The 25,039-nt window shown below is 37.7% G+C and overlaps 1 protein-coding gene and 1 long non-coding RNA gene across 3 annotated transcripts; one reads left to right on the forward strand and one right to left on the reverse strand.

Annotated features, from left to right (window-relative positions):
- Positions 1-8: 8 nt before the first annotated feature.
- LOC122297116 lies at positions 9-15,500 on the reverse strand. 2 transcript variants are annotated; one of them, XR_006238660.1, is made up of 4 exons: positions 15,166-15,500; positions 9,880-13,241; positions 9,089-9,161; positions 9-1,174 (listed from the first exon to the last, which is right to left on the reverse strand). It is a non-coding gene; the product is annotated as an uncharacterized LOC122297116 (long non-coding RNA). The 2 variants fall into 2 exon arrangements; XR_006238659.1 differs by lacking the exon at positions 9-1,174 and having other exon boundaries at positions 8,983-9,161.
- On the forward strand, positions 182-4,053 carry LOC122297115 (cytochrome P450 82A3-like). The gene is made up of 2 exons (XM_043107020.1): positions 182-1,144; positions 3,184-4,053. The coding sequence occupies exons 1-2, from the start codon at positions 182-184 to the stop codon at positions 3,820-3,822; spliced, it is 1,602 nt and encodes a 533-aa protein (XP_042962954.1). The 3' UTR covers positions 3,823-4,053.
- Positions 15,501-25,039: the final 9,539 nt, after the last annotated feature.

Here is a 25,039-nt window from a genome sequence, read left to right on the forward strand (position 1 = left end):
ATCTCTTGTTAAAGAAGATAAGAAGGCCACTTTATGTATTAAATTATGATAATTTGACTTTACATTATATCACCCCCAAAAATACTCGTGAACAGTTGGAACATATGGTAATAAAAGCATTATTATAAGTTCACCAAAAGATATCCTCCAAGCTGCCTCTTGCAAAATATTGTCGCCAATAATGGATCTTCTTTCCCTTCTTTCCCCTTGCCTAAACTCTGTTGTAGTTGGAGCACTTGCCATAGCTCTGTTGTTATTTCATCTTTTAAGGAGGTCTAAAGATGGCTTGCTCAAAACCCCACCAAGTCCACCAGGTGCATGGCCTATAGTGGGTCACCTGCCTCTATTGGGAGGAAGCCAACTTCCCCACAAAACTTTGGGAGCCATGGCAGACAAATACGGTCCGGCTTTCACTATCCAGATAGGGTTGCACCGAACCTTGGTGTTGAGCAATTGGGAGGTGGCTAAGGAGTGCTTCACAACCAACGATGTCGCTGTTTCCTCTCGACCCAAACTTGTTGCTTCAAAGCACTTGGGATATAACTCTGCCATGTTCAGCCACGCAGCCTATGGTTCCTATTGGCGTGAATTGCGTAAAATAGTCACCGTAGAGCTACTCTCTAATCGTCGGCTTGAACTTCTTTCTCACGTTCGAGTCTCCGAAGTTGAGACCTCCTTAGCACAGCTATACAAACTTTGGACCAAGCAAAGGGACAACTCAGGCCAGGTTATGGTGGATCTGAAGCAGTGGATTGGGGACATGAATCTTAACTTGATTGTTAGGATGGTTGCTGGAAAGCGGTACGACTTTTCTACTAGTATAGGGGATCATAACAAAGAAAAGGCACGTAGTTTTCAAAAAGCATTGAGGGAGTTTTTTCGTTTGCTTGGGTTGTTCTTGGTGTCGGATGCCATTCCTTGCCTTGGTTGGTTGGATTATGGTGGACATGAGAAGGCCATGAAGAGAACTGCCAAAGAATTGGACAGTATGATTGGGGAATGGCTGGAAGATCATAAGCGTAAGAGGACTTTAGGTGAGGGTAAAGGTGAGCAAGATTTCATGGATGTAATGCTTTCTATCCTCGATGGTGCAGACCAGCTTGCAGGCAATGATGCGGATACAATCAACAAAGCCACATGTTTGGTAGGCATTCGCTTTTCTCTTCTATATATTCTGCAATATTTGTGCCAATTGATTAATATCATGTTACCCAAAAGCTCAATTTCCCAACCATAGTTTTCAAACCTTTAGATGACTCAAATTAACAATTCGTCATTAGACTAACAATTCACTTCTAAGACTGAAAATCCCACAGCCTATTATCCAAATGATAGAGAATATAATAAAATAGAAAAGGATTGAGATGGAGAAATTAAAGAGAAGGAGGCCGGCGAGAGAACTTGATAAATATAAGAATCTAATTGCTATTAACGTTTCTTGGGCTTGAATGAATTTGGCTACGTACAAGTAAATTAGTATTAATATTGATTCATTCATATTCAAAATTTAAATTAGTATTATTTTTAATAAAATCTACTTTTTGACCAATCACATTATATTGGTGCACATATTAGTCCGCAATTGTGCTTATAATTAGATTTTTTCAAAATATATATCACCCAAGTTTGCAGAAAAATAATTGCTGTATTTTATTTTCCACAATTTTTGCTTCACAAGGTTTGAACTTGCATGGGTTGGAGCCTATCCCTAGAAACCCAGCAAACCTAGCAACCAGACCGGGCAGGGGGTGGGGGGGACGGGGGCCTCAGCTCCATCCTCCTTTCCTCCCTCCCCTTTCCTATCCTTTTATGTGGCGTTTTTTTAGTTTTGGTTTAAATCTCTGGTTTTGGTGTTTAAATAAGCTCTTGGTGGAGGTCTGAAGGGAGCTGTATCGTTGTGACTCAGCGCCATGGCCAGGTACTCGGTTCATCCCAAAAACCTTCTCCCCGGTTGTTTGGCGTCTTGAGGCAGAGAAGACACGGTGGTCAGTTGGCCTCTGGTTTTTTGGGGTGAGTGGCCGAGCGGTGGCTCTGGTCTTTCGAGGTGGTCTTTCGCGGTCGTTCAACCCGTTGTGGGGGTGGTTAGGTGGTTGGCAGCTACTCTGTCTTTCGGGAACAAGGGTGGCATGGGATGGGTTTGTAGCACAAAGGGTTCTGGTGCTACAGTTGGGGTGGTTCTGGTGCTGCAGGATCGAGGGGGAGGTATATCAGAGGGGCGGAAGCGAGGGACGACCGGAACACAAGGCGTGGTGTGGAGGATGCAGCGTGGGCTGACCTGAAAACCTGCTTTGGTGAGAGCAGTGTGGTAGATCCAGCACAGCGCGAGGCACGGGGTCGATCCTTCAGTGTTGTAGATGGAGGCGGCGGCAGAAGAAAGGGATGAATCCCTAACGGGTTGGGCCTAACGGGTTGGGATGAATCCTAACGGTTTGGGCCTAACGAAGCTGGGCTTTCAGTTAGGCTGGGCCTAATGTGTTTACAGTGTCTGGGTTTGTTGTTTTTTACAGCCCTTTTCAGTTTTTGTGTTTTGTATTGGTGATTGTGGAGTTGGTTTAGCTTTTATAAATAAAAAAATAGATTAGTCCCACTCCTTTTTAAAGGAATGTGGGTGTTTGTCCTACTCCTCTTTTGGAGGAATGTAGGTTTGGTACTCTTCCTCTTTGGGAGGAGAGAGTGTGGTTGTACTCCTCCTTGGGAGGATGGAGCGTGGGTGTACCTTTCTTCTTTGGAAGAAAGGTCGTTTTATCTCTGTTTTAACAGAGAGCTTTCTCTTTTGACTGCTGTCAAGAGAGGAGGTATAGAAGTTTAGACAATGTCCGTCACAAAGAAATTTGTTGACGGGGAAGCTCCTGAGCAGTTGCGTTAGTTGACTTATAGTCTGGTTTTCCTGTATTGATAAGTCACAGTTGTAACTTCGTTTATGAATGAATGTATTGAAGCATTTTCCATCAAAAAAAAAAAAAAAAAGAACTTGCATGGGTTAATCCTGCATAATAACCCGATGTATAAAACAATCTTTTGATTTCTGTTTTGTGTGCGCAAGAAGTTATTATAATAAAATAGGAAAATAAAACAGAGATCGTCTTTTCAGCTATGATTATTTTTAAGAAGAATGATTGAGTTGTTCCAATTCCACCTTCAAGGTAATGAGTTATGAATTTTCAACAAAAATGCACCTTGCAGAATCTGATCGCAGGGGCCGGTGACACCAGCACGGTTACCCTAACTTGGGCAATATCGCTCTTGCTAAACAACCGGCATGTGCTTAGAAAGGCCCAAGATGAGCTTGACATCCAAGTGGGAAAGGAAAGACTTGTTGAGGACTCAGATATCAGTAAATTGGTCTATCTCCAAGCCATTGTGAAAGAGACATTCCGTTTATATCCAGCAGCTCCATTAGGATCGCCGAGAGAATTCAGTGAGGACTGCATCATAGGCGGATACCATGTCACTAAAGGCACCCGACTCATTACCAACATTTGGAAAATTCAAACGGATCCACTGATATGGTCAGACCCTCTGGAGTTTAAGCCGGAAAGCTTTTTATCAACCCACAAGGATTTTGATGTCAGGGGTAAAAATTTTGAATTGATCCCATTCGGAAGTGGTCGAAGAGTGTGCCCCGGAGCAACTTTAGCCCTTCAAGTGGTACATTTGACACTGGCTCGTATTTTGCACATGTTTGAGATCTCAACTCCCTCGAATGCACAGGTTGATATGACTGAGAGCTTTGGACTGACAAACATGAAAGCCACTCCCCTCGAGATTCTCATCGCACCTCGCCTACCTTCCAAGCTTTATGCATTGAAGACCATCAAATAGAATTCATGCATGCTTGCATTCAGTATGGGTCTCAGAATTGTGGTTTGATCAAGATTTCCAAAACTTTGCTTAATTTAGTTGTCCAATAAATTAATTAGCAGTGCCGCTTTGCACCATGCACGTAAAAGTTGGTACGTTATTATTGTAATAGATTGGCAATTACAATATGCCTACATGATTGAACATTAATATATATTGGAACCTGGTATGGAAAACCATGTACCTGATCTATGCTCGATGGCCTCCATAATGTTAGTCAATACATGATAATGAATACACACACTACAAGAAAAACGGTCAATTGCGACTAATTTATAGTAACGAAAAGACTATTAACAATTAATTTTGACCATTTTTCTTGTAGTGACATTTATATACACAATACAGTGCTGAAAATTGTGCGTCGCATTCATCCACGAATTCCATATGTTTTATATGTGATGAGTGCTAACGACAGGTACATGATGCATGGAGATTCAAAATTTTTGCAATACTTATGATCAGATCCTGCAGAGTTTTCTACCCAAACTCCAAGGTGATAGACCTGTATTGTAATATCTAGGTCGGGCCAAGTCCAAGCCGTACCATAGGCCAGACCCATGACATGGTGTTGTTTTGGTAAGTTGAGTCTTTCCTATTCAGTTTCTTTTTTTTCTTTTTCCGTTATCCTCTATCACCCCCACGCCCGAAGCCCCTCTTCCCTCCATCATCCCTACACCGTTTTTCTCTCCTCATATTCCAACTCCCGCACGGTTTCTGCACTTTTATTTTTTTCTCTCACATAAAGTTTTTCCACTCATCATACCAAGATACTCAGGCTCTCGCTCTCTCCTGAAATTTGTTTTTGGTTCATCTCTCGTTGCTGCTGTGTTTTTCACGAACCTTGCACTCTCGTCGCCTTTGGTTGATCTTCACTGGTGAGTCACTTTCTCTCATCTTATCTCTCTCTTCTTCTCTTTCTATTGTTTCTGTATTCAATATGAATCCTAATTTCCATTTTAGGTTTGTGTTAAATTGAACCCAAGAACGTTTCCTTTTATCTCCGTTGGACCGAAGCTAACGCTGTCTCTGGCATTTCTTCTCTTCGCGCAGGTGAGCTCTTTCCCCTCAATCTTCTACTTTCTGTTCTCATCCTCACTCTCACTCTCGTACACACAGATTCACTTTCCCCCTCTGTTTTCACACAACCTCTGTTTTATTTTCACTCACATGCCCGTATCTCTCTTCGTAACTTGAGACTTTAACCAATTTTAGTTTGTGCTTTTCTTTCCTTTTGAGTCCTACTACCGTGAGCACACCTTGTGTAAATACTGGTAAGGCGGACTTCTTGCTCTCTAAATCCTTTTGTTTTTCCAAAATTCAAGTAATTAATTTTTAAGTGCATATTCTTTTGTATATATGTATCTTCGGAAGATGGTGATTTATATATATATATATATATATATATATATATATATATATTGTGTTGGGAATTGCGGTTTTGTGATGAAAGGTGGATGGTTTGTGAATTGATGTGGGTTGTGAGGATTGTAGTTACAGGCTGTATATGTTGTTTTGTTGGAGTTTGAAGTGATTGTTGGGTGTTGTTAAGTGAGAAATAAGATTGATGAAAGTTGCTGGAAATTTTCTGTGGGTTATGTTGGAATGATGAAATTAATAGACGATGTTGTATTTTTTGTGTGTTGAGGGCTGGGAGTATTTGATGGCTGTTTGAGTCAATTTTTATACGTTGTTCAGTTGTTGTGATGTTGTGAGGTGGAATATTACGAAGCTATTCGGTTAGGGGACTATTCAAGTTTATTTTTATTTTTTATGATGGATTTTGAGTTAATAGGGGATGGTTTGGGTTGTTGTCAAATAATTAGTAGCTTTCTGGGTTGGTTTATTTAAAATTTTGGTTTATGTTTTGACTAGGTGGTGATACTGTTATTAGAGTTTAGACCGAAGGAGTAGATACTACACGAAAGTCAGGTAAACGGGATTTCTATATTAGATTTTGCATAAAAAGAAAATAAAATGAGGTTGACTTTTAAAAATATGCATGTTTGTTTTTGAAAATAAATCTGAAAGACAACCTCAATTATTTGTTCTGGCATTACTTATGAACTCTGTATGGAAGAGAAAATACTTTTGTCATGAATGGTATAGACATGAGTTTATTTTGCATATTATTTCTGAACTTTGTAAACAGAGCGAAAATGAGATTCTTAAAGTTTTGTCGTGGTTAAAATGAAGATACTTTGATTTTGCTCTATTGAATATATGAAATGATCTGAAGCTACTAAGTATTCTGTTCTGATATGATGTGTAAGCTAAAAAACTTTGGCATGAGTTTCTGATTTTACATCTGAATATAATCTATTTCTAATGATATGTTTGTTTTGTTTATGTTAAGGCCTCGCCATGCGCATAATAGTAGCATAAGGCTCCGCCATGGATATAATAGTGGCATACGGCCTTGCTATAGGTATAATAGTGACATACGACCCCGTCATGGATATAATAGTGGCATACGGCCTCACCACGGGTATAATGTGGCAAAACCCTACCACGGTGATGAAACATGGAATACAGCCTCACCATGGGTATAATGTGGCACAAACCTACCACGAGAATAAAATATCGAATACAGCCCAACCACGGGTATAATGGTGGTTTATAAACCTACCATGGGGGTGAAACATAGCATGGGAATAATGGTGGTTTATAACCCTACCACGAGTGTGAAACATGGTATATGGCTTAGCCATGGGTATAATGGTGGTTTATAACTTTATCACGAGGATTAAAGGTGGTATCTATCTCGATATGATGCCCCAAGAAAATATGAAGATTATGTTTCAGTTTATGATATGCCAAAAGATTTTTGGAATAAGAAAACTTTTCTGAAAACTTCGCTCTGATATTTTGTAATATGTTTTGTTTTTTGCATTTTGATGCGAGACCTGACCCACGACCCAGATTTGACCCAGTCTCGACTCGGAATATTGCGGGGGTTAGAATGGATTATTTATCGACCCTATGAACCCAACGCAAGAGGATATAATCGTTTTAATAAAATAAGACAAAAATAAAGAGTAAGCAAGACTGCATACAGCTCGCATTTTTGCTGAAGAAGTTTACCAAGTTCAGCATGTGGGAAGGGCTATATTATATTTTACTAGTTTTTTCTTGTAACAATGGTAGTAGTCACTTCTGAACCCACCAGAGCAATCAAGTGAGGCCATAAAGCATCACAAATGCCAAAGATCGTAAAAAAGATTCATTCTTTTAGTATGTACATATAAATGACCGAATTGAATTGTTAGCTTTACTTATATGTGTTGTTTATAGGGGTATAGTCATGAAGATAATCAATGTAGATGGATATATCTTTTTCGATTTTCAGCATTGATTGGAGTGATTCTCTCCCTAATAACTCGGAGGATTTACCTAGCATACATTGTTGTGTGCCTCTCTATGACTTATCAGATCCATTATGGGTTCTTTGGCATACACTACAATGGACCTATAAGTACTAAATATCCATTCCAACCATCAACATCAAGAATAAGAAAAATAGGATGGAAAATTGCTGAATTTTTTCTTAAAAAAACACCAATAACATATCAATCCACAAGAAAGATAAAGAAAGCGTTGGGTTCATAAAAGTGTAGATGTACCCCTTACCCTTCTCCCACCATCGAGAGTGGAGAGTTTCCGTGAGACGCCCATTGACATCTTCTCTGATGCGAGACCTGACCTAAGAGCCAGATCTGACCCAGGCTTGGCTTGGAATATTGGCGGGGGGGGGGGGGGGGGGGTTAGAATGGATTATTTATCGATCTTTTGAACCCAACGCAAGAGTATATAATTGTTTTAATAAAGTAAGACAAAAATAACGAGTAAGCAATAGTGCATATAGCTCAAATTTTTGCTCAAGAAGTTTACCAAGTCCAGTAGGTGGGAAGGGCTAGATTATATTTTACAAGTTTTTTCTTGCAACAATGGTAACAATCACTACTAAACTCACCAGAGCAATCACGTGAGGCCATAAAGCATTACAAACACCAAATATCTTAAAAATTATTCATTCTTTTAGTATATACATAAAAATGGCCGAATTGAATCGTTAGATTTACCTATATATGTTGTTTATAAGGGGATAGTCGTGAAGATAATCAATATAGATGGATATATCTTTTTCAATTTTCTGCATTAATTGGAGTGATTCTCTCCCTAATAACTTGGAGGTTTTATCTAGCATATATTGTTGTGTGCCTCTGAAAGACTTATTAGATCCATTATGCGTTCTTTGGCATTCACTACGATGGACCTATAAGTACTAAATATCCATTCCAACCATCAACATCAAGAATGAGAAAAATAAGATGGAAAATTGTAGAATTTTTTCTAAAGAAAACGCGAATAACATGTCAATCGGCAAGAAAGATAAAGAAAGCATTGGGTTCATAAAAGTATAGATGTACCCTTTACTCTTCTTCCACCATCGAGAACCAAGAGTTTCTGTGAGATGCTCATTGACATGTTCTATAATGAGATACCTGACCCACGACCCAAATTTGACCCAGTCTCGGCTTGGAATATTGGGGGGTTAGAATGGATTATTTATCGACCTTATGAACCCAACGCAAGAGGATATAATCATCTTAATAAAGTAAGACAAAAATAAAGAGTAAGCAAGAGTGCATACAGCTCGCATTTTTGCACAAGAAGTTTACCAAGTTCAGCAGGTGGGAAGAGCTATATTATATTTTACTAGTTTTTTCTTGCAACAATGGTAGCAATCACTTCTGAACTCACCAGAGCAATCAGGTGAGGCCATAAAGCGTCACAAATGCCAAAGATCGTAAAAAAGATTCGTTCTTTTAGTATGTACATATAAATGGCCGAATTGAATGGTTAGATTTACTTATATGTGTTGTTTATAGGGGTATAGTCATGAAGATAATCAATACAGATGGATATATCTTTTTCGATTCTCCGCATTGATTGGAGTGATTCTCTCCCGAATAACTCGGAGGATTTACCTAGCATACATTGTTGTGTGCCCCTCTATGACTTATTAGATCCATTATGGGTTCTTTGGCATTCACTACGATGGACCTATAAGTACTAAATATCCATTCCAACCATCAACATCAAGAATGAGAAAAATAGGATGGAAAATTGCAGAATTTTTTCTAAAAAAAGGATGATACCATACCAGTCCGCAAGAATGAAAAAGAAAGCATTGGGTTCATAAAAGTGTAGATGTACCCCTTACCCTTCTTCCACCGTCGAGAACAGAGAGTTTCCGTGAGATGCTCATTGACATCTTCTTTGATGCGAGACCTGGCCTAAGAGACAGATTTGACACAGTCTCAGCTTGGAATATTGGAGGGTTAGAATGGATTATTTATCGACCTTTTGAACCCAACGCAAGAGGATATAATTGTTTGAATAAAGTAAGACAAAAATAAAGAGGATGCAAGAATGCATACAGCTCGCATTTTTTCTCAAGAACTTTACCAAGCTCAGTAGGTGGGAAGGGCTAGATTATATTTTACAAGTTTTTTCTTGCAATAGTGGTAGCAATCACTACTAAACTCCCCAGAGCAATTAGGCGAGGCCATAATGCATCACAAATGCCAAAGATCCTAAAAAAGATTCATTCTTTTAGTATGTACATATAAATTGCCGAATTGAATTGTTAGATTTACCTATATCTATTGTTTATAGGGGTATAGTCGTGAAGATAATCAATATAGATGGATATATCCTTTTCGATTTTCTGCATTGATTGGAGTGATTCTCTCCCTAATAACTTAGAGGCTTTACCTAGCAAACATTGATTTGTGTCTCTGTAGGTCTTATCAGAACCATTACAGGTACTTTGGCATTCACTATGATGGAGCTATAAGTACTAAATATCCAATGCAACCATCAAGATCAAGAATGAGAAAAATAGGATGGAAAAGTGCAGAATTGTTTCTAAAAAAAATGTTGATATCATATCAATCCTCAAGAAAGATAAAGAAAGCATTGGGTTCATAAAAGTGTGGATGTACCGCTTACCTGTCTTCCATTGTCGAGAACGGAGAGTTTCCATGAGGTGCTCGTTGACATCTTCTATGATGTGAAACCTAACCCAAGAGCCAGATCTGACCCAGTCTCGGCTTGGAATATTGGGGGGGTTAGCATGGATTATTTGTCAACATTTTGAACCCAATGCAAGAGTGCATAATTGTTTTAATAAAATAAGAGAAATAAAGAGTAATCAAGAGTGCTTACAGCTCACATTTTTGCTCAAGAAGCTTATCAAGTTTAGCAGGTGGGAAGGGCTAGATTATTTTTTACTGGCTTTTTCTTGCAACAATGGTAGCAATCGCTACTGGAATAACCAGAGCAATCACGTGAGGCCATAAAGCATCACAAACGCCAAAGATCATAAAAAAGATTCATTCTTTTATTATGTATATATAAATGGTTGAATTGAATTGTAAGATTTACCTATATATGATGTTTATTGGGGTACAGTCTTGAAGATAATCAATACAGATAGATATATCTTTTTTTGATTATCTGCAATAATTATAGTGACTCTCTTCCTAATAACTTAGAGGCTTTACCTAGCATACATTATCGTGTACCTCTGTATGACTTATCAGATCCATTATGGGTTCTTTGGCATTCACTACTTTGGACCTATAAGTACAGAATATCCATTCCAACCATCAACATGAAGAATGAGAAAAATAGGTTGGAACATTGCATATTTTCTTCTAAAAAAAGCGCAGATACCATATCAATCTAGACGAAAGATAAAAAAAAGCGTTGGGTTCATAAAAGTGTAGATGTACCCCTTACCCTTCTCCCACTGTCGAGAATGGAGAGTTTCCGTGAGATGCTCGTTGACATCTTCTTGGATGCGAGACCTGACCCAAGAGCCAGATCTGACCCAGGTTTGGCTTGGAATATTTTTTGAGGGGGGGGGGGGGGGTTTGGTTAGAATGGATTATTTATCGACCTTTTGAACCCAACGCAAGAGTATATAATTGTTTTAATAAAGTAAGACAAAAATAAAGAGTAAGCAAGAGTGCATACAACTCGAATTTTTGCTCAAGAAGTTTACCAAGTTCAACAGGTGGGAAGGGCTAGATTATATTTTACTAGTTTTTTCTTGCAACAATGGTAACAATCACTACTGAACTCACTAGAGCAATCACGTGAGGCCATAAAGCATCACAAACGCTAAAGACCGTAAAAAAGATTCATTCTTTTAGTATGTATATATAAATGGCCGAATTGAATCGTTAGATTTACCTATATGTGTTGTTTATAGGGGGATAGTCGTGAAGATAATCAATATAGATGGATATATCTTTTTCGATTTTCTGTATTAATTGGAGTGATTCTCTCCCTAATAACTCAGAGGTTTTAACTAGCATACATTGTTGTGTGCCTCTTTAAGACTTATAAGATCCATTATGCGTTCTTTGACATTCACTACGATGGACCTATAAGTACTAAATATCCATTCCAACCATCAACATCAAGAATGAGAAAAATAGGATGGAAAATTGTAGAATTTTTTCTAAAAAAATTGTGGAAAACATATCAATCAGCAAGAAAGATAAAGAAAGCATTGGGTTCATAAAAGTGTAGATGTACCCCTTACCCTTCTTCCACCATCGAGAACCGAGAGTTTCCATGAGATGCTCGTTGACATCTTCTTTGATGAGAGACTTGACCCAAGAGCCAGATTTGACCCAGTCTCAGCTTCGAATATTGGGGGGGGGGGGGTTAGAATGGATTGTTTATCGACCTTATGAACCCAACACAAGAGGATATAATCGTTTTAATAAAGTAAGACAAAAATAAAGAGCAAGCAAGAGTGCATACAGCTCACATTTTTGCTCTAGAAGTTTACCAAGTTCAGCAGGTGGGAAGGGCTATATTATATTCAACTAGTTTTTTCTTCCAACAATGGTAGCAATCACTTCTGAACTCACCAAAGCAATCAGGTGAGGCCATAAAGCATCACAAACACCAAAGATCGTAAAAAAGATTCATTCTTTTAGTATGTACATATAAATGGCCGAATTGAATTGTTAGATTTACTTATATGTGTTGTTTATAGGGGTATAATCATGAAGATAATCAATACAGATGGATATATCTTTTTCGATTTTCCACAATTATTGGAGTGATTCTCTCCCTAATAACTCGGACGATTTACCTAGCATACATTGTTGTGTGCCTCTATATGACTTATCAAATCTATTATGGGTTCTTTGGCATTCACTACGATGGACCTATAAGTACTAAATATCCATTCCAACCATCAACATCAAGAATGAGAAAAATAGGATGGAAAATTGCATAATTTTTCCTAAAAAAAAAAGATGATACCAACCAGTCTGCAAGAATGATAAAGAAAGCGTTGGGTTCATAAAAGTGTAGATGTACCCCTTACCCTTCTTCCACCGTCGAGAACGGAGAGTTTCCGTGAGATGCTCGTTGACATCTTCTCTGATGCGAGACCTGGCCTAAGAGGCAGATCTGACCTAGTCTCGGCTTGGAAAATTGGGGGGGTCAGAATGGATTGGTTATCGACCTTTTGAACCCAACGCAAGAGGATATAATTATTTGAATAAAGTAAGACAAAAATAAAAGAGGACGCAAAAGTGCATACAGCTCGCATTTTTGCTCAAGATGTTTACCAAGTTCAGCAGGTGGGAAGGGCTAGATTATATTTTGCTAGTTTTTTCTTGCAACAATGGTAGCAGTCACTACTGAACTCACCAGTGCAATCAGGTGAGGCCATAATGCATCACAAATGCCAATGATCGTAATAAAGATTCATTCTTTTAGTATGTACATATAAATGGCCGAATTGAATTGTTAGATTTACCTATATTTGTTGTTTATAGGGGTATAGTCATGAAGATAATCAATCCAGATGGATATATCTTTTTCGATTTTCTGCATTCATTGGGGTGATTCTCTCCCTAATAACTCAGAGGCTTTACATAGCAAATATTGTTTTGTGCCTCTGTAGGACTTATTAGAACCATTACGGGTGCTTTGGTATTCACTACGGTGGACCTATAAGTACTAAATATCCAATGCAACCATCAAGATCAAGAATGAGAAAAATAGGATGCAAAAGTGCAGAATTGTTTCTAAAAAAATGCTGATACCATATCAATCCTCAATAAAGATTAAGAAAGCGTTGGGTTCATAAAAGTGTAGATGTACCGCTAACCCGTCTTCCACCATCGAGAACGGAGAGTTTCCGTGAGGTGCTCGTTGACATCTTCTGTGATGCGAGACCTGACCCAAGAGCCAGATCTGACCCAGTCTCGGCTTGGAATATTGGGGGGCTTAGCATGGATTATTTGTCGACATTTTGAACCCAATGCAAGAGCACATAACTGTTTTAATAAAATAAGAGAAATAAAGAGTAATCAAGAGTGCTTACAGCTCGCATTTTTGCTCAAGAAGCTTATCAAGTTCAGCAGGTGGGAAGGGCTAGATTATATTTTACTAATTTTTTCTTGCAACAATGGTAGCAATCACTACTAAAATCACCAGAGCAATCACGTGAGGCCATAAAGCATCACAAATGCCAAAGATCGTAAAAAAGATTCATTCTTTTAGTATGTACATATAAATGGCCAAATTGAATTGTTAGATTTACCTATATGTGTTGTTTATAGGGCTATGGTCGTGAAGATAATCGATACAGATGGATATATCTTTTTCGATTTTGTGCATTAATTGGAGTGATTCTCTCCCTAATAACTCGGAGGCTTTACCTACCATAGATTGTTGTCTCTATATGACTTGTCAAATCCATTATGCGTTCTTTGGCATTCACTACGATGGACCTATAAGTACTAAATATCCATTGCAACCATCAACATCAAGAATGAGAAAAATAGGATGGAAAATTGCAGAAACGCTGATACCATATCAATCTGCAAGAAATGTAAAGAAAGATTTGGGTTCATAAAAGTGTAGATATACCCTTTACCCTTCTTCCACCGTCGAGAACGGAGAGTTTCCGTGAGATGCTTGTTGACATCTTCTCTAATGCGAGACCTAACCCAAGAGCTAGATCTAACCCAGTCTCGGCTTGGAATATTGGCGGGTTAGCATAGATTATTTATCAACCTTTTGAACCTAACGCAAGACCACATAATTGTTTTAATTAAACAAGACAAAAATAAAGAGAAAGCAACAATGCATACAACTCGCATTTTTGCTCAAGAAGCTTATCAAGTTCTGCAAGTGGGCAAGGGTAGAGTTTATTTTGCTGGTCTTTTGTTTGAACAAGGGCGACAATCCCCACCTAACTAACTAGGGAAATCACATAAGGCCATAAATCATCACAAACACCAGAGAACATAAAACAGATCCTTTCGTTTTCAATAAACTTGTAGAAACACATTTGTTAAAGATGTGTTTCACACCACCGACTGCCTGGACATCTGTAGGAAATAAAAGGTACCCGGTGGTTCAGCCCACCTTGAGTAGACCAAGGCCCCCACAATGAGGAATAAATTATAAAAAATAAAAAATAAAAAATAGCTTAGCTAAAGATCAACGTTAAAATCAACTCTTACCTAAAATAAAATCAGCATGAAAGGATAAAATTTTGACAGCAGCAGAATTACACTAAGAGTATTTGGAACGCCAAATTTTAGCTCAACTCCATTGTTACTGTTAGCCATTCCACCCCCTCCCTTCCACTCCACGGCCAAAGAATTGAAAAGAAAGAAAAAAAAAAAAAAAAAACGAAATAAGAGGAAAAAAAAAAAATCAAGAGAGTAAAGAGGTTTTCATAGCCGAAGCACATGATTTATAAGAGATCTTACCACATCGTTAGTGCATTATGTAGCTTATGAGAAGATAGAGGTGTGTCACTTTTTAACATACTTGTATTGAAAAAAGTGCATTATGTAGCTTATGTTTTACAGGCATGTATTGGAAAAGCATAATTATAGAACAATGCAAAGCCCTGTATTATCGAGAGGATAGTCTGCTAGACCACATTATTGTATAAATAAAAGAAGAGGAAAACATAGAGAAATCAAAAGTGCATATAGCATGTATTTTCGCTCAAAAAGTTCATCAAGTTCCACAAATGGGCAAGGCAGAGTATGTTTAACTAGTCTTTTCTTGGAACAATGGCGGCAATTTCCCCATAAGTCGCTGGCAATTTTACAAAACATCACAAACACCAAATATCATAAAAAAGATATGTTCTTTTTCATTAAACTTTGCGGAAATACCTTCAAGAATGAGAAAAATAGTTTAGAAAGATGCGGAAGCTTTTCTTAAAAAAGCGCTGACCTTCTTCCACGGACGAGCAGAGCAGCCCTGCTTGTTGACCTTCTACCAGCGTCGAGAAGGGAAAGATTTCTTTGCACCGTGAGACGCACGTTCTCTGAAGCGAGAACGAGAGCCAGATCTGATAGTCTTGGCTTGGACTATTGGCGATAATTAGACGCACTGACGCGTTATCCCCAATTCTCCGTGCCTCGCTGCAGATGGGCAATACATATGTCATATAGTACGTGAAACTGTATATAAAGCCGTTTTCTTTCTTTCACTGTTAGCAGGGCCGTATAGATATATATAGTCGGTATGGGACAATGCTATATAGGGCCGTATACCCCACCTTGAGTTGCCGAGGCCCCCACAATGAAAAACAAATTAAATATATATATAGCTTAGCACAAATTAAAAAAAAAAAAAAAAAAATTCAAACAAGGGTGAAACTAGAATAGAAGTAGCAAAATGATGATATATTACTCTCGAATATGATGGCCTTGATTGGTTTTTAAAATTAAGCATTAAAAGAAGTATTATGGATAAGGGATAATACTCCATTTATAGAAATATTATTGGATTTTCTTTGGTTTTCAATTTGTTATGTTGCTTATAGAAATTATTAAGTTTTAGCATCTTTGCCTTAGGCCACAAAATATATTAAAATGTGCCAGGACAATGTTTAAGATGTGTACAAATTATTAATCTGACGGTTAGGATTGACTTCGATTAATTCATATTTAGCCAATGATTGTGACACATGGAAATTATAAACCATGTATCCCCATGGTTTTTGACCCACACGAAGCCACCTATCAGAGTTACAACTAGTAAGAAAAATAAAAATAAAAAAACGAATTATCGTTAAAACAACAAGGGATATGAATAATAAACAACATATATATAACATGAGAAGTTTTACAGCCACAAAAAAATTCTACAAAAGTAAATATACATATTAATATAGTTTCAAATGATACGTTATATTTAGTTTACAACAAAAGTAACTTTATAGTCTAACGTATCACATCAAGCCACGTCAGTTTGTGGTTTTACTTTTGTGAGATCTCTTTGTAATTAAAGCATTTCTCATATAACTTACATATTTATGAATATATAATGTCATACGTGTCTCCTCTCTCTCTCTCTCTCTCTCTCTCTTTCTCTCTCTCTCTCTCTCTCTCTCTCTCTTCATTTTTTTTTTGTTAGAATAATTATAGAGTAGGGAGAAAAGAAAGGAATAACTACTACTTCAACTAGAAAAACAAGGTTGACTGCAATCAATCCTTCGCACTTTGTATAAAGTTTTCACTTTTGCCATAGGCAGCAACTGTTGCTCACACACTTGGCTATCCATACATTGCTCAAAACTCTTGGTGTATCGGGGGAGATGTGGCAAGGTTCTCTCGAAAGAGATGGTTTTCTTCTTTTTGTTGCAATTGTCTTAAATTAATAGGAGTTATAAAATGAGTATGGTGCCTCCCTTAAGACACAATAGAGATTTCAAGAGTAATGGGCAAATGTTCTCTCAAACTTGAGCACAACCAAAATTTAAATACGCGTTGGAAAGCATCAGTATTATTGAATCCTTAGTTGCTTAGATGGGTTCAAATGAATAGTCATAATAAAGGTGAAAGATCTTTCCCTAAAAGGAAAGAGATTCCATGTGAATGGTGGGTGGATGCTCTACCACTCACTCCAGATCTGTCAAGACAAGTCTTTTTTTTTTTTTCTTTTTTTTTTTTTGCATAGAAAAGTGACTTATTGAATCATTTATGTAGCTTTAAGATGCATCATTTGAGCAAGTTAGGCAAATGATGTCCATGTTTTTGGATTTCGGTTAGGCCTAACATTTGATGTTTTTGGATTAGATCCATGTTTTATTGATTTTTAGCCATTTGATTTTAAGTTTTATGGTTGGATATTATTTAGGACACATTTTTAAACCATGTGATGCTTTATTTCAAAGATCTCACATTCTTAAGCCATTGATCAAGAGATTTATCAAAGCTAGTTAAGGAAAAAGTTTCTATTTTTGGATTAAGTGTAAAACCAAAAAACTCCAAGTGTTATTTTGTGATTTTGGTGACTTTAGTTTGATTATTTAAAGCATGTTTGATCTTAGGATTACGTTATGAAAACGTTAGAAGTAAGATTTGATTTTTTTGGAATTCTTGGAGATGTTTTGATTTAGGGTCAATGCTTGTGATTCTAGTGTTTGTATCTTTTTACAAAAAAGCTTGGTATTGATTATTAGCTTTTTCTAAATGGATGTTTTAAGTATGGTTTTAAACTTAGGATAGGAAGATCCTTGTTGCAAAATTTTGGTTTAAGCATGAGTTTTGAAATTGGAAAGAATTGCAACAAAAATCAAGAGAAATGGCTTATGGATGTTTCAGCCATAGTTTATTTTACATTGTTTTGATTTGTTTTAAATTTTTCTGAGTTGATATTTGAGTTTAGGAAAAAATTTACATGAGGAATGTAAATTTTGGAAATTTTTGGAATTAGGATATGAAATCCTTAAGTTAGGGATAAAATGGTCATTTTTCTACATGTAGAGGGTAAAATGGTCATTTTACTCTAAGTTGTCTCTTTTACACATTTCTAATTGCTAGTAATTAAATTTCTATCTTTTAGAATACCTTATGGCAGTTCCTCGTGTTTCGCACTTTATTCTCGTAGAACGAGACAATCGAGGTAAGTTAACTTCTAACTTACTATTAGTTTATTGTGTATGTATGATGGGTAAGAGAACTACAATTTATGTATGTATGTTATCCTATATGTCATGCCATTCCAAGTAATTACATGTTTATCTGTTATGCATCATTTATTCTGTCACGAATGCCTATTTGTTACACAATCTATTCTGTCATGTATTGCTATATGTTATAAGTATGTCATATTATGTTAGTCATCTATTACATGTATGCCATTTCACGTAATATTCACTATTACATGTATGCCATGTCACGTAATATTCACTGTTACATGTTATGACATGCTATGAAATGTTGTCTATTACATGTTATGTCATACTACAAAATATTTCTATCTCAAGCAAGTCATGTCTCTCAAGTTACGGTCAAGTCATGTTATGTGGCGTCAAGACTTTTGTTCTTTTATCTTCCAGTCACGTTTCATCTCGAATACAGTTGTGTATTTTGAGAATAGTTAAGTTTTAGTTATCAATTAAGTTGTACTACGGTCAAGAATGATATGCACTACCTGGTATTGCAGTCAAGGCTATGCGCTACCGAGTACTAAGGTGAAAGAGTATAATCTACCGTACTACAGATGGTTAAATCAGTTAAGTTATGTTACTGTCAAGGATAATACGCGTTGCCTGGTACTGCGGTCAAGGCTATGCACTGCCGAGTACTATGGTAAATGAGTATAATCTACCATTATATTAAGTTATATTACAATCAAGGATAATACGCGCTACCTGGTACTGCGGTCAAAGTTATGTGTTGTTGAGTACTACAGCGAAGGAGTATAATCTACTGTTATGTTAAGTTATGTTACGGTCAAGGATAATACGCGCTGCCTGGTACTGTGGTCAAGGCTATGCGCTGCCGAGTACTATAGTGAAGGAGTATAATCTGCCGTTATGTTATGTTATGTTCACGTACATGTTATGTTCATGTTCATGTTAAGTTTCAAGTTCATGTTCATATCATGTTATGTTCACGTTTATGTTATGTTCAATCTCACGTTCATATTATGTTATGTTCATGTTCACATTAAGTTTCAAGTTCATGTTTAAATCATGTTATGTTCAAGTTTACGTTCATGGTATGTTATGTGCATGTTCACATTAAGTTTCAAGTTCATGTTCATATCATATTATGTTCACATTTATGTTATGGTCAAGCTTACGTTCATGTTATGTTATATTCACATTCACATTATGTCTCAAGTTCATGTTTATGCCATGTTATGCTCGGGTTTACGTTAAGTTCAAGTTCATGTTTATGTTATGTATGTTCACGTTCATGTTATGTTTCTAGTCCATGTGTTTCAAGTTCACGTTCTTGTTATGTTGCTAGTCCATGTTATGTTTTAAGTTCAACTTCATGTCACATCAAGTCAAGTTTGGTTCACGTTTCTATTCAGGGTATGTCAGTTATGCCATACTATATGTCAAGTTATGTTATGCTTACGTACGACTTTAATTATGCATTAATGGTTTTACTACCATGCATGCATCATTAACATGTGTAGGAGTTTCCTGTTAACTTACTGAGATTTGTAATCAAATCTCACCGTGGTAGTCCTAACTACCATTCCCCATGAATGGTAGGCGATGTGTTAGGATCAAAGCAGGGAGCAGACACTGGTAGAATGGAGGAGGTTGACCAGACACTGCAAACAAGACGCGGAGCTTACAGCTTCCATAGTTAGTTTTTGGACAGTATTCTAGCCTCGTTAGTCGAGTTACTCGACAAACTTCCTCAATTGTGTATTTTGGTAATGTAAATATGGAGTCTAGTCTCCCATGTTTTTGAGATTACAGTCTTCTGAGACTCGTACTAAAATCGTGGATGTTTATTTTGTTAAGTATGATTGGATTACGATTTAACTATTTAGAATATTATAAGTTTGATGCATAATATTGCTCAAAAAAAAATTATCCATTGCGAATATTGTATAATGCTATATGCATGTTAGAAACATTGCTATAAGCTTCATGGTCTTCCTAGGACCATTGTATTAGATCGTGATGTTATCTTCACTAGTTTGTTTTGGCAGAAGCTTTTTAGAATGCAAGGTACCATTTTGACTATGAGTTTAGCTTATCATCCTCAATCAAATGGTCAAGCTGAGTCCTTAAATAAGGCTGTTGAGGCCTATTTGAAAGCATATAGTGGCTCTAAACCAAAAAACTGGACTACTTGACTTCCCTTGGCTGAATGGCATTATAATACCACAATGCATGCTTCTACAGGAAAGTCTCCATTTTAGGCTTTGTATGGAATGCCACCACCAAAATTGTTGTCTTATGTAGCAGGCATGATTGAGCTGAAATATTGCGTATTTTAGCTATTTAAAACCAATGTATTTTAAATGCTTCGTGACATTATTATTAGTTTTAGATGGAAAAATGGTTAATAAGCATAAATATGAGTTGTGAGTTTTGATTGATTAATATCATGTTTATGCTTAATTTTATAACTATGATTTAATTGGACAATATTTCCTCACATATATAATCTATTTTTCTTTTAATTTATTTTTGAATGTTATTTTTTCCTCTTTATTTTCAGCTTAAATAAAATTCACATGGGATCCGGTTGAAACATTTGATCAAAAGCACATGCTAATTGAGAGGAAATATAAAGAAACACGCAATGTCAAAGTCTAAGAAGGGAGCTGAAATCAAATGGAGGCACGTACGTTGAAAAAGAAAAAAAGAACGTAGTGGGATTGACGGAAGAAAAAGAAGCACGCCTGGATTTTCAGAATTTATGAAAAGTGAAAAGGAATTCAGGACGTATATGGAAAGAAAAAGTCTTCACGTCTTCACGTTTGGCGTCTACTTGAGGCGGCTATGTATATATATATTGCTTACTCTTTTACGTTTCAAATGAGAGATTTTGGTGGGAGTGTGAACGTAAGGAGTTGAGGGGAGTTTGATTGGCAGTGATTTATTAGGCGGTGAGGGAAAGTAAAGTTTGTGTCGGTTGGTGCAGCTAAAGCGGACTGATTGGATGATTTATTTAGAATTTTTACGTTGGAGCTGGAGGTGCTATTGAATTGTTTATTGCTGGCTCTATTCTTTGATGGTGGGGAGAGAAAAGGAGAGGCGTCTTCGACTTGACTTGAGGCAGCTATTAATTTCATATTCCTTGCTCTATAAGGGACGGACGGACAGACGGTAGAGAGGAGGAGGTTGAATGAGAGGGACGTTGGAGTTGAGGTGTCAGTAAAGAGGGACGGAGAGAGGGACGTAGGTAGGGACGTGTGAGGGAAAGAAGAGAGAGTTGGTCAGAATTAATTTTCTTGGCGGGAGAGAAAGTAAGGTGACAACCGGTTGGAAACGTGGAGAGACGGAGGTGGGTTGTGAAAAAAGGGAGTAGTGAACGTGAGGTTGGAATTGAAGAAGGAGAGGTGTCTTGCTGCTTTTGAAGAGAGAGTCGGTGCTGAATGAGAGGGAAGAGAGAGTCGGTGCATGATTTTAATTTTCTACTTGGTGTTTTTCATTTATGGAGAGACGTGAGGGACGTGAAGTTGGGATTTGAGAGAGGAGAGTCGGTCGGTTAGATTTATTTGGCTGAGTAGAGAAGGGCGTTTGGAGTTGAGAGTGTCGATCTGGGATTTGGATTGATTTTACATTGTTCAATCGGTGGGAACGTGAGAGGCTGGTTCTTTTCTGCTGTGGATTTCAACTGAACGATGAAGGGGAGTTTTCATCCAGACTTTTCCGTTCGGCAGCTTGCTTCATTTTACTTTTGTTACTTTTTACGTTTTACGTTTATGGGAGTTGGTTTTCGCCTGGTTTCCAGATTTTATTACTTCTAATTTGTTTTCTAGTATTTCTTGCATTTTATTTTAGTTTTCTAATGGAGAATATTTATGTGATTTCTATAACACTTATGATAAACATGGTTGGCTAAATTTTCATACTAAAGTTAGAGGTGAAGTCTAATGATTTAAATATTGTTTTCGAATCAACGTAAAATTTATTTTGTGAGCTTGATCGATTGAAAGATTTTATTATTGGATATTTTTATCTTGATTCATTCTGATTTCTGAATACAATGAATGCTTGAAGAATCCCTGTGATATTCAAATAGATTTGTGAATGTTTTAATCATCAATCGTTCACGCTCAATCATTAGCGACTATTTTCTTGACCTTAAATGCTAAATCTTCTAATTAAACAGAATCATTATTCTAGTTCAATTGAAGTAAATCGATCGAAAATAATATTATAAATTATTAGACGGATCCTCGAAACCTTAGTCTTTCTCCATATCAATTCATTTTAGTAATTTATTTTATTTGTTTGAGTTTATTTTCTTCATCACATAAGTCAATCCCTATGGATTCGACCCTGTGAAGTATTACAACACCTGTATACTTGCAGATAAAACTACACTAAATTTTTGGTTCGTTAGTTTGAGTCAAAGTTTAGGCACAACAAGGCACTACAGCTAATGTTGAAGTAGATCAGCATTTGCAAACTCGAGAACAACTGTTGCTGTTGTTAAAAGAGCATTTGAGTAAAGCCTAGAATAGGATGAAAGTTTATGCCGACAGGAACTGTAACATCCCGCTCATTCTTTCTCTTATTGTCACAAGTCTCATTCTGCGTGCAGGACCTTGATGGTGTGTTTTCTTTAAGATATCAAGTGATTTTTAAAGTAAGCCCAATGTTTTAAAGTATTTGAATATTTTAAATGTCCAAGAAATATCTATATGAGATATTTCCAGTGTTATTGAAGAGTTTCAAAAATATTATAATTATAGAAAATCTTAAAAATATTATGAGTTTAAATTATGTTGAAAACTCTAAATTTATTTAAATAGTTTTATTCTCTTAAAATTAATTATCAAAACTTCATCATTTAATTAAGGATGAAGATTATATTTTATAAATTAAAGTTTATTAAAAATAATATTTTATTTTAACTCCTCTTTATGTTTTCAGTAAATTAATGTTTACGTTTTTTCAAATTAGTGTTTTAGTTCCATCATCGTTAGATCGTTTTGGAGATCCAAACTTGTAGGGCATAGATTAAATACCCAAGCCCCTAACATTTTTTCCTCATTTTTCCCTTTCCCCTCTCTCTCATATCCCCTTCCCCAGCCCACGTACAGACCCCATTTCTTCTCTTTTTCCCTCATCGATTTCCTCTCCTTCCCACACAACCTTGCCCCAAGTAGCCGACTGTCGCACTGCTCCACCTCCATCACACCAAGGAGCCCCTCCCACGAGCCTTATTGGCTACCTCATGGCCCCACCTCACAAACCCCTCTCTCACTCTCTTCTCGAAACCAAAGCCCAAAGACCCTCTCTTGTCTCCCTCAATTTTTCTCCACCCAATGCCACAGTGCCTCAGCCTCACGCCTCCAGCAACTCTCTTCGTTAGAGACCACTCAGCCACTGAACCCAATCTCCCTCTTCCCTCTCCACTGCATGCACACACACAACCTAGAAATGGGTTTACCCACACAGTTCGACCTCCACCGACGGCCTTAGCGCTGTTGCACGTCGATTCTAGCCCCACCAAGAACCTCCCCTTGTCACCACGACTGCTCGAGCTCCTCTATGCTAGCCAACCTCCACCTCTCTCACTCCCCCTTACTCTCCCATGGGTTTCTCCACCCATTTGGCTAGATCTGCCACCCTCCAACCACCATGCCATCTCCACCTCACCACCATAGCTCCACTGCACCTCTCTCAATCCCTCCATGGCCAGCCAACAACCAACCAAGCCCCCTCCAAAATCCCTTACCTGAGACCCACGGATTCCCCTTGAAACCCATAGCCTCCACCACCCCATGACCTCAACCACCTTACACAGCCTTGATCCACCTGCCAAAGCCTAGATCTAGTTGAGAAACCCTAGATCTGGCCTTCCGATGTAGCCTCATTCCAAGGTCATGGCAGTGACCACGATGGAGCAGTTACCACCCAAGCTAGTGGCTTTCGATGCCATTGGCCTGGATGGGTAGCGAGCAGTGCACGGGTTAATTCCCGATGATGGTATAACTCTCTCTCCCTCGTTATTTATGTTAGATGTTATTTGGTTGTTTTGGAGTTTGCTATGTACTGAAGTGTTGGGTGTAGTTGTGTAGTGTGCTGTGAAGTGTGAGTGTGAAGTATGTGGTGTAGTGTTTGAAGGGAGTACATGTGGTGCGTACTCCATGTAGTGTAGTGATGCATTGTGTGGTGTGCATCGTAATGACGTATGGCATAGAGTGGGTGGAAGGGAGTTAATGTGGAATGTACTCTAGGTGGTGTCGTGATGCATCGGATGGCGTAGTTGAGGAGCATAGAGTGTGTGGTATAATGTTGGAAACTATTGAGCAGTGTCTAGGAGTAGTTGTGAGGTGACCCTATTATAGTGATGGGTGTCACGATGTAACTTGGGATTAGCCTCGAACTACGTGACGTGATGGAGGTGTAGTGTGAATGAAACCTTGTCGTGTTAAGTGTTGAGATGAACTTGTAAAGGGCTGTGAAGTATGACAGTCCTGCTGACTGGATTTGAGTAGAAGTTGGTATCAGAGTATGGAGGTTGTTTATACAAGCTGGCGTTCAACGAATTATAAGTTGATCTTAGGTGATAAAGGGAAAGGTACATGTGCATCTGGTGAGACACATGTGCTGGATGGATTTACCATATGTAATGGGTAATCTGTCCTAAGCATGGTTACACGATGTTTAAGCCTTAGAATTGACTTAAAGCCATTTGGCATGTATGGATGGGAATGAGGATTTAGTGTTTGCAAGGATGAGTGAAAGAAGTGAAGGTTGTACCATCTATGATTGGGATGCGTGACTTAGTCAATCTGAGTCATGCATTGAAATGTGTTTAACAGAAGAGTAAGATGAAAGTCTTAGTGTCTTAACCCTAAGGTGAATCGTGGAAGTTCACTTTAGTGGATAAGCACTTGAGGTAGAACGTGGAGTTTGATAGAGGTAGTGACTGTAAGTGGGTTCCGAAGGTTTTAGCATAGTAAGGGACACGGGATAGAAGGAGAGTGTTTCCAAGTGAGGTGTAGTTCTATTTCTAGTTAGTTGCTTGCGTACTAGATAGAGAATGATGTTAAGGTTGTGTATGCATGTAGGTTGCCATCTGACACGCACATGAATGGACTAAATGAAATGAGTATGCCATGGAGTCCAGGTAAGCATTCCATTCATACTCTTCTAGAG

The sequence above is a fragment of the Carya illinoinensis genome, chromosome 15 (genome assembly GCF_018687715.1).
Source record: "Carya illinoinensis cultivar Pawnee chromosome 15, C.illinoinensisPawnee_v1, whole genome shotgun sequence".
Taxonomy (NCBI): domain Eukaryota; kingdom Viridiplantae; phylum Streptophyta; class Magnoliopsida; order Fagales; family Juglandaceae; genus Carya; species Carya illinoinensis.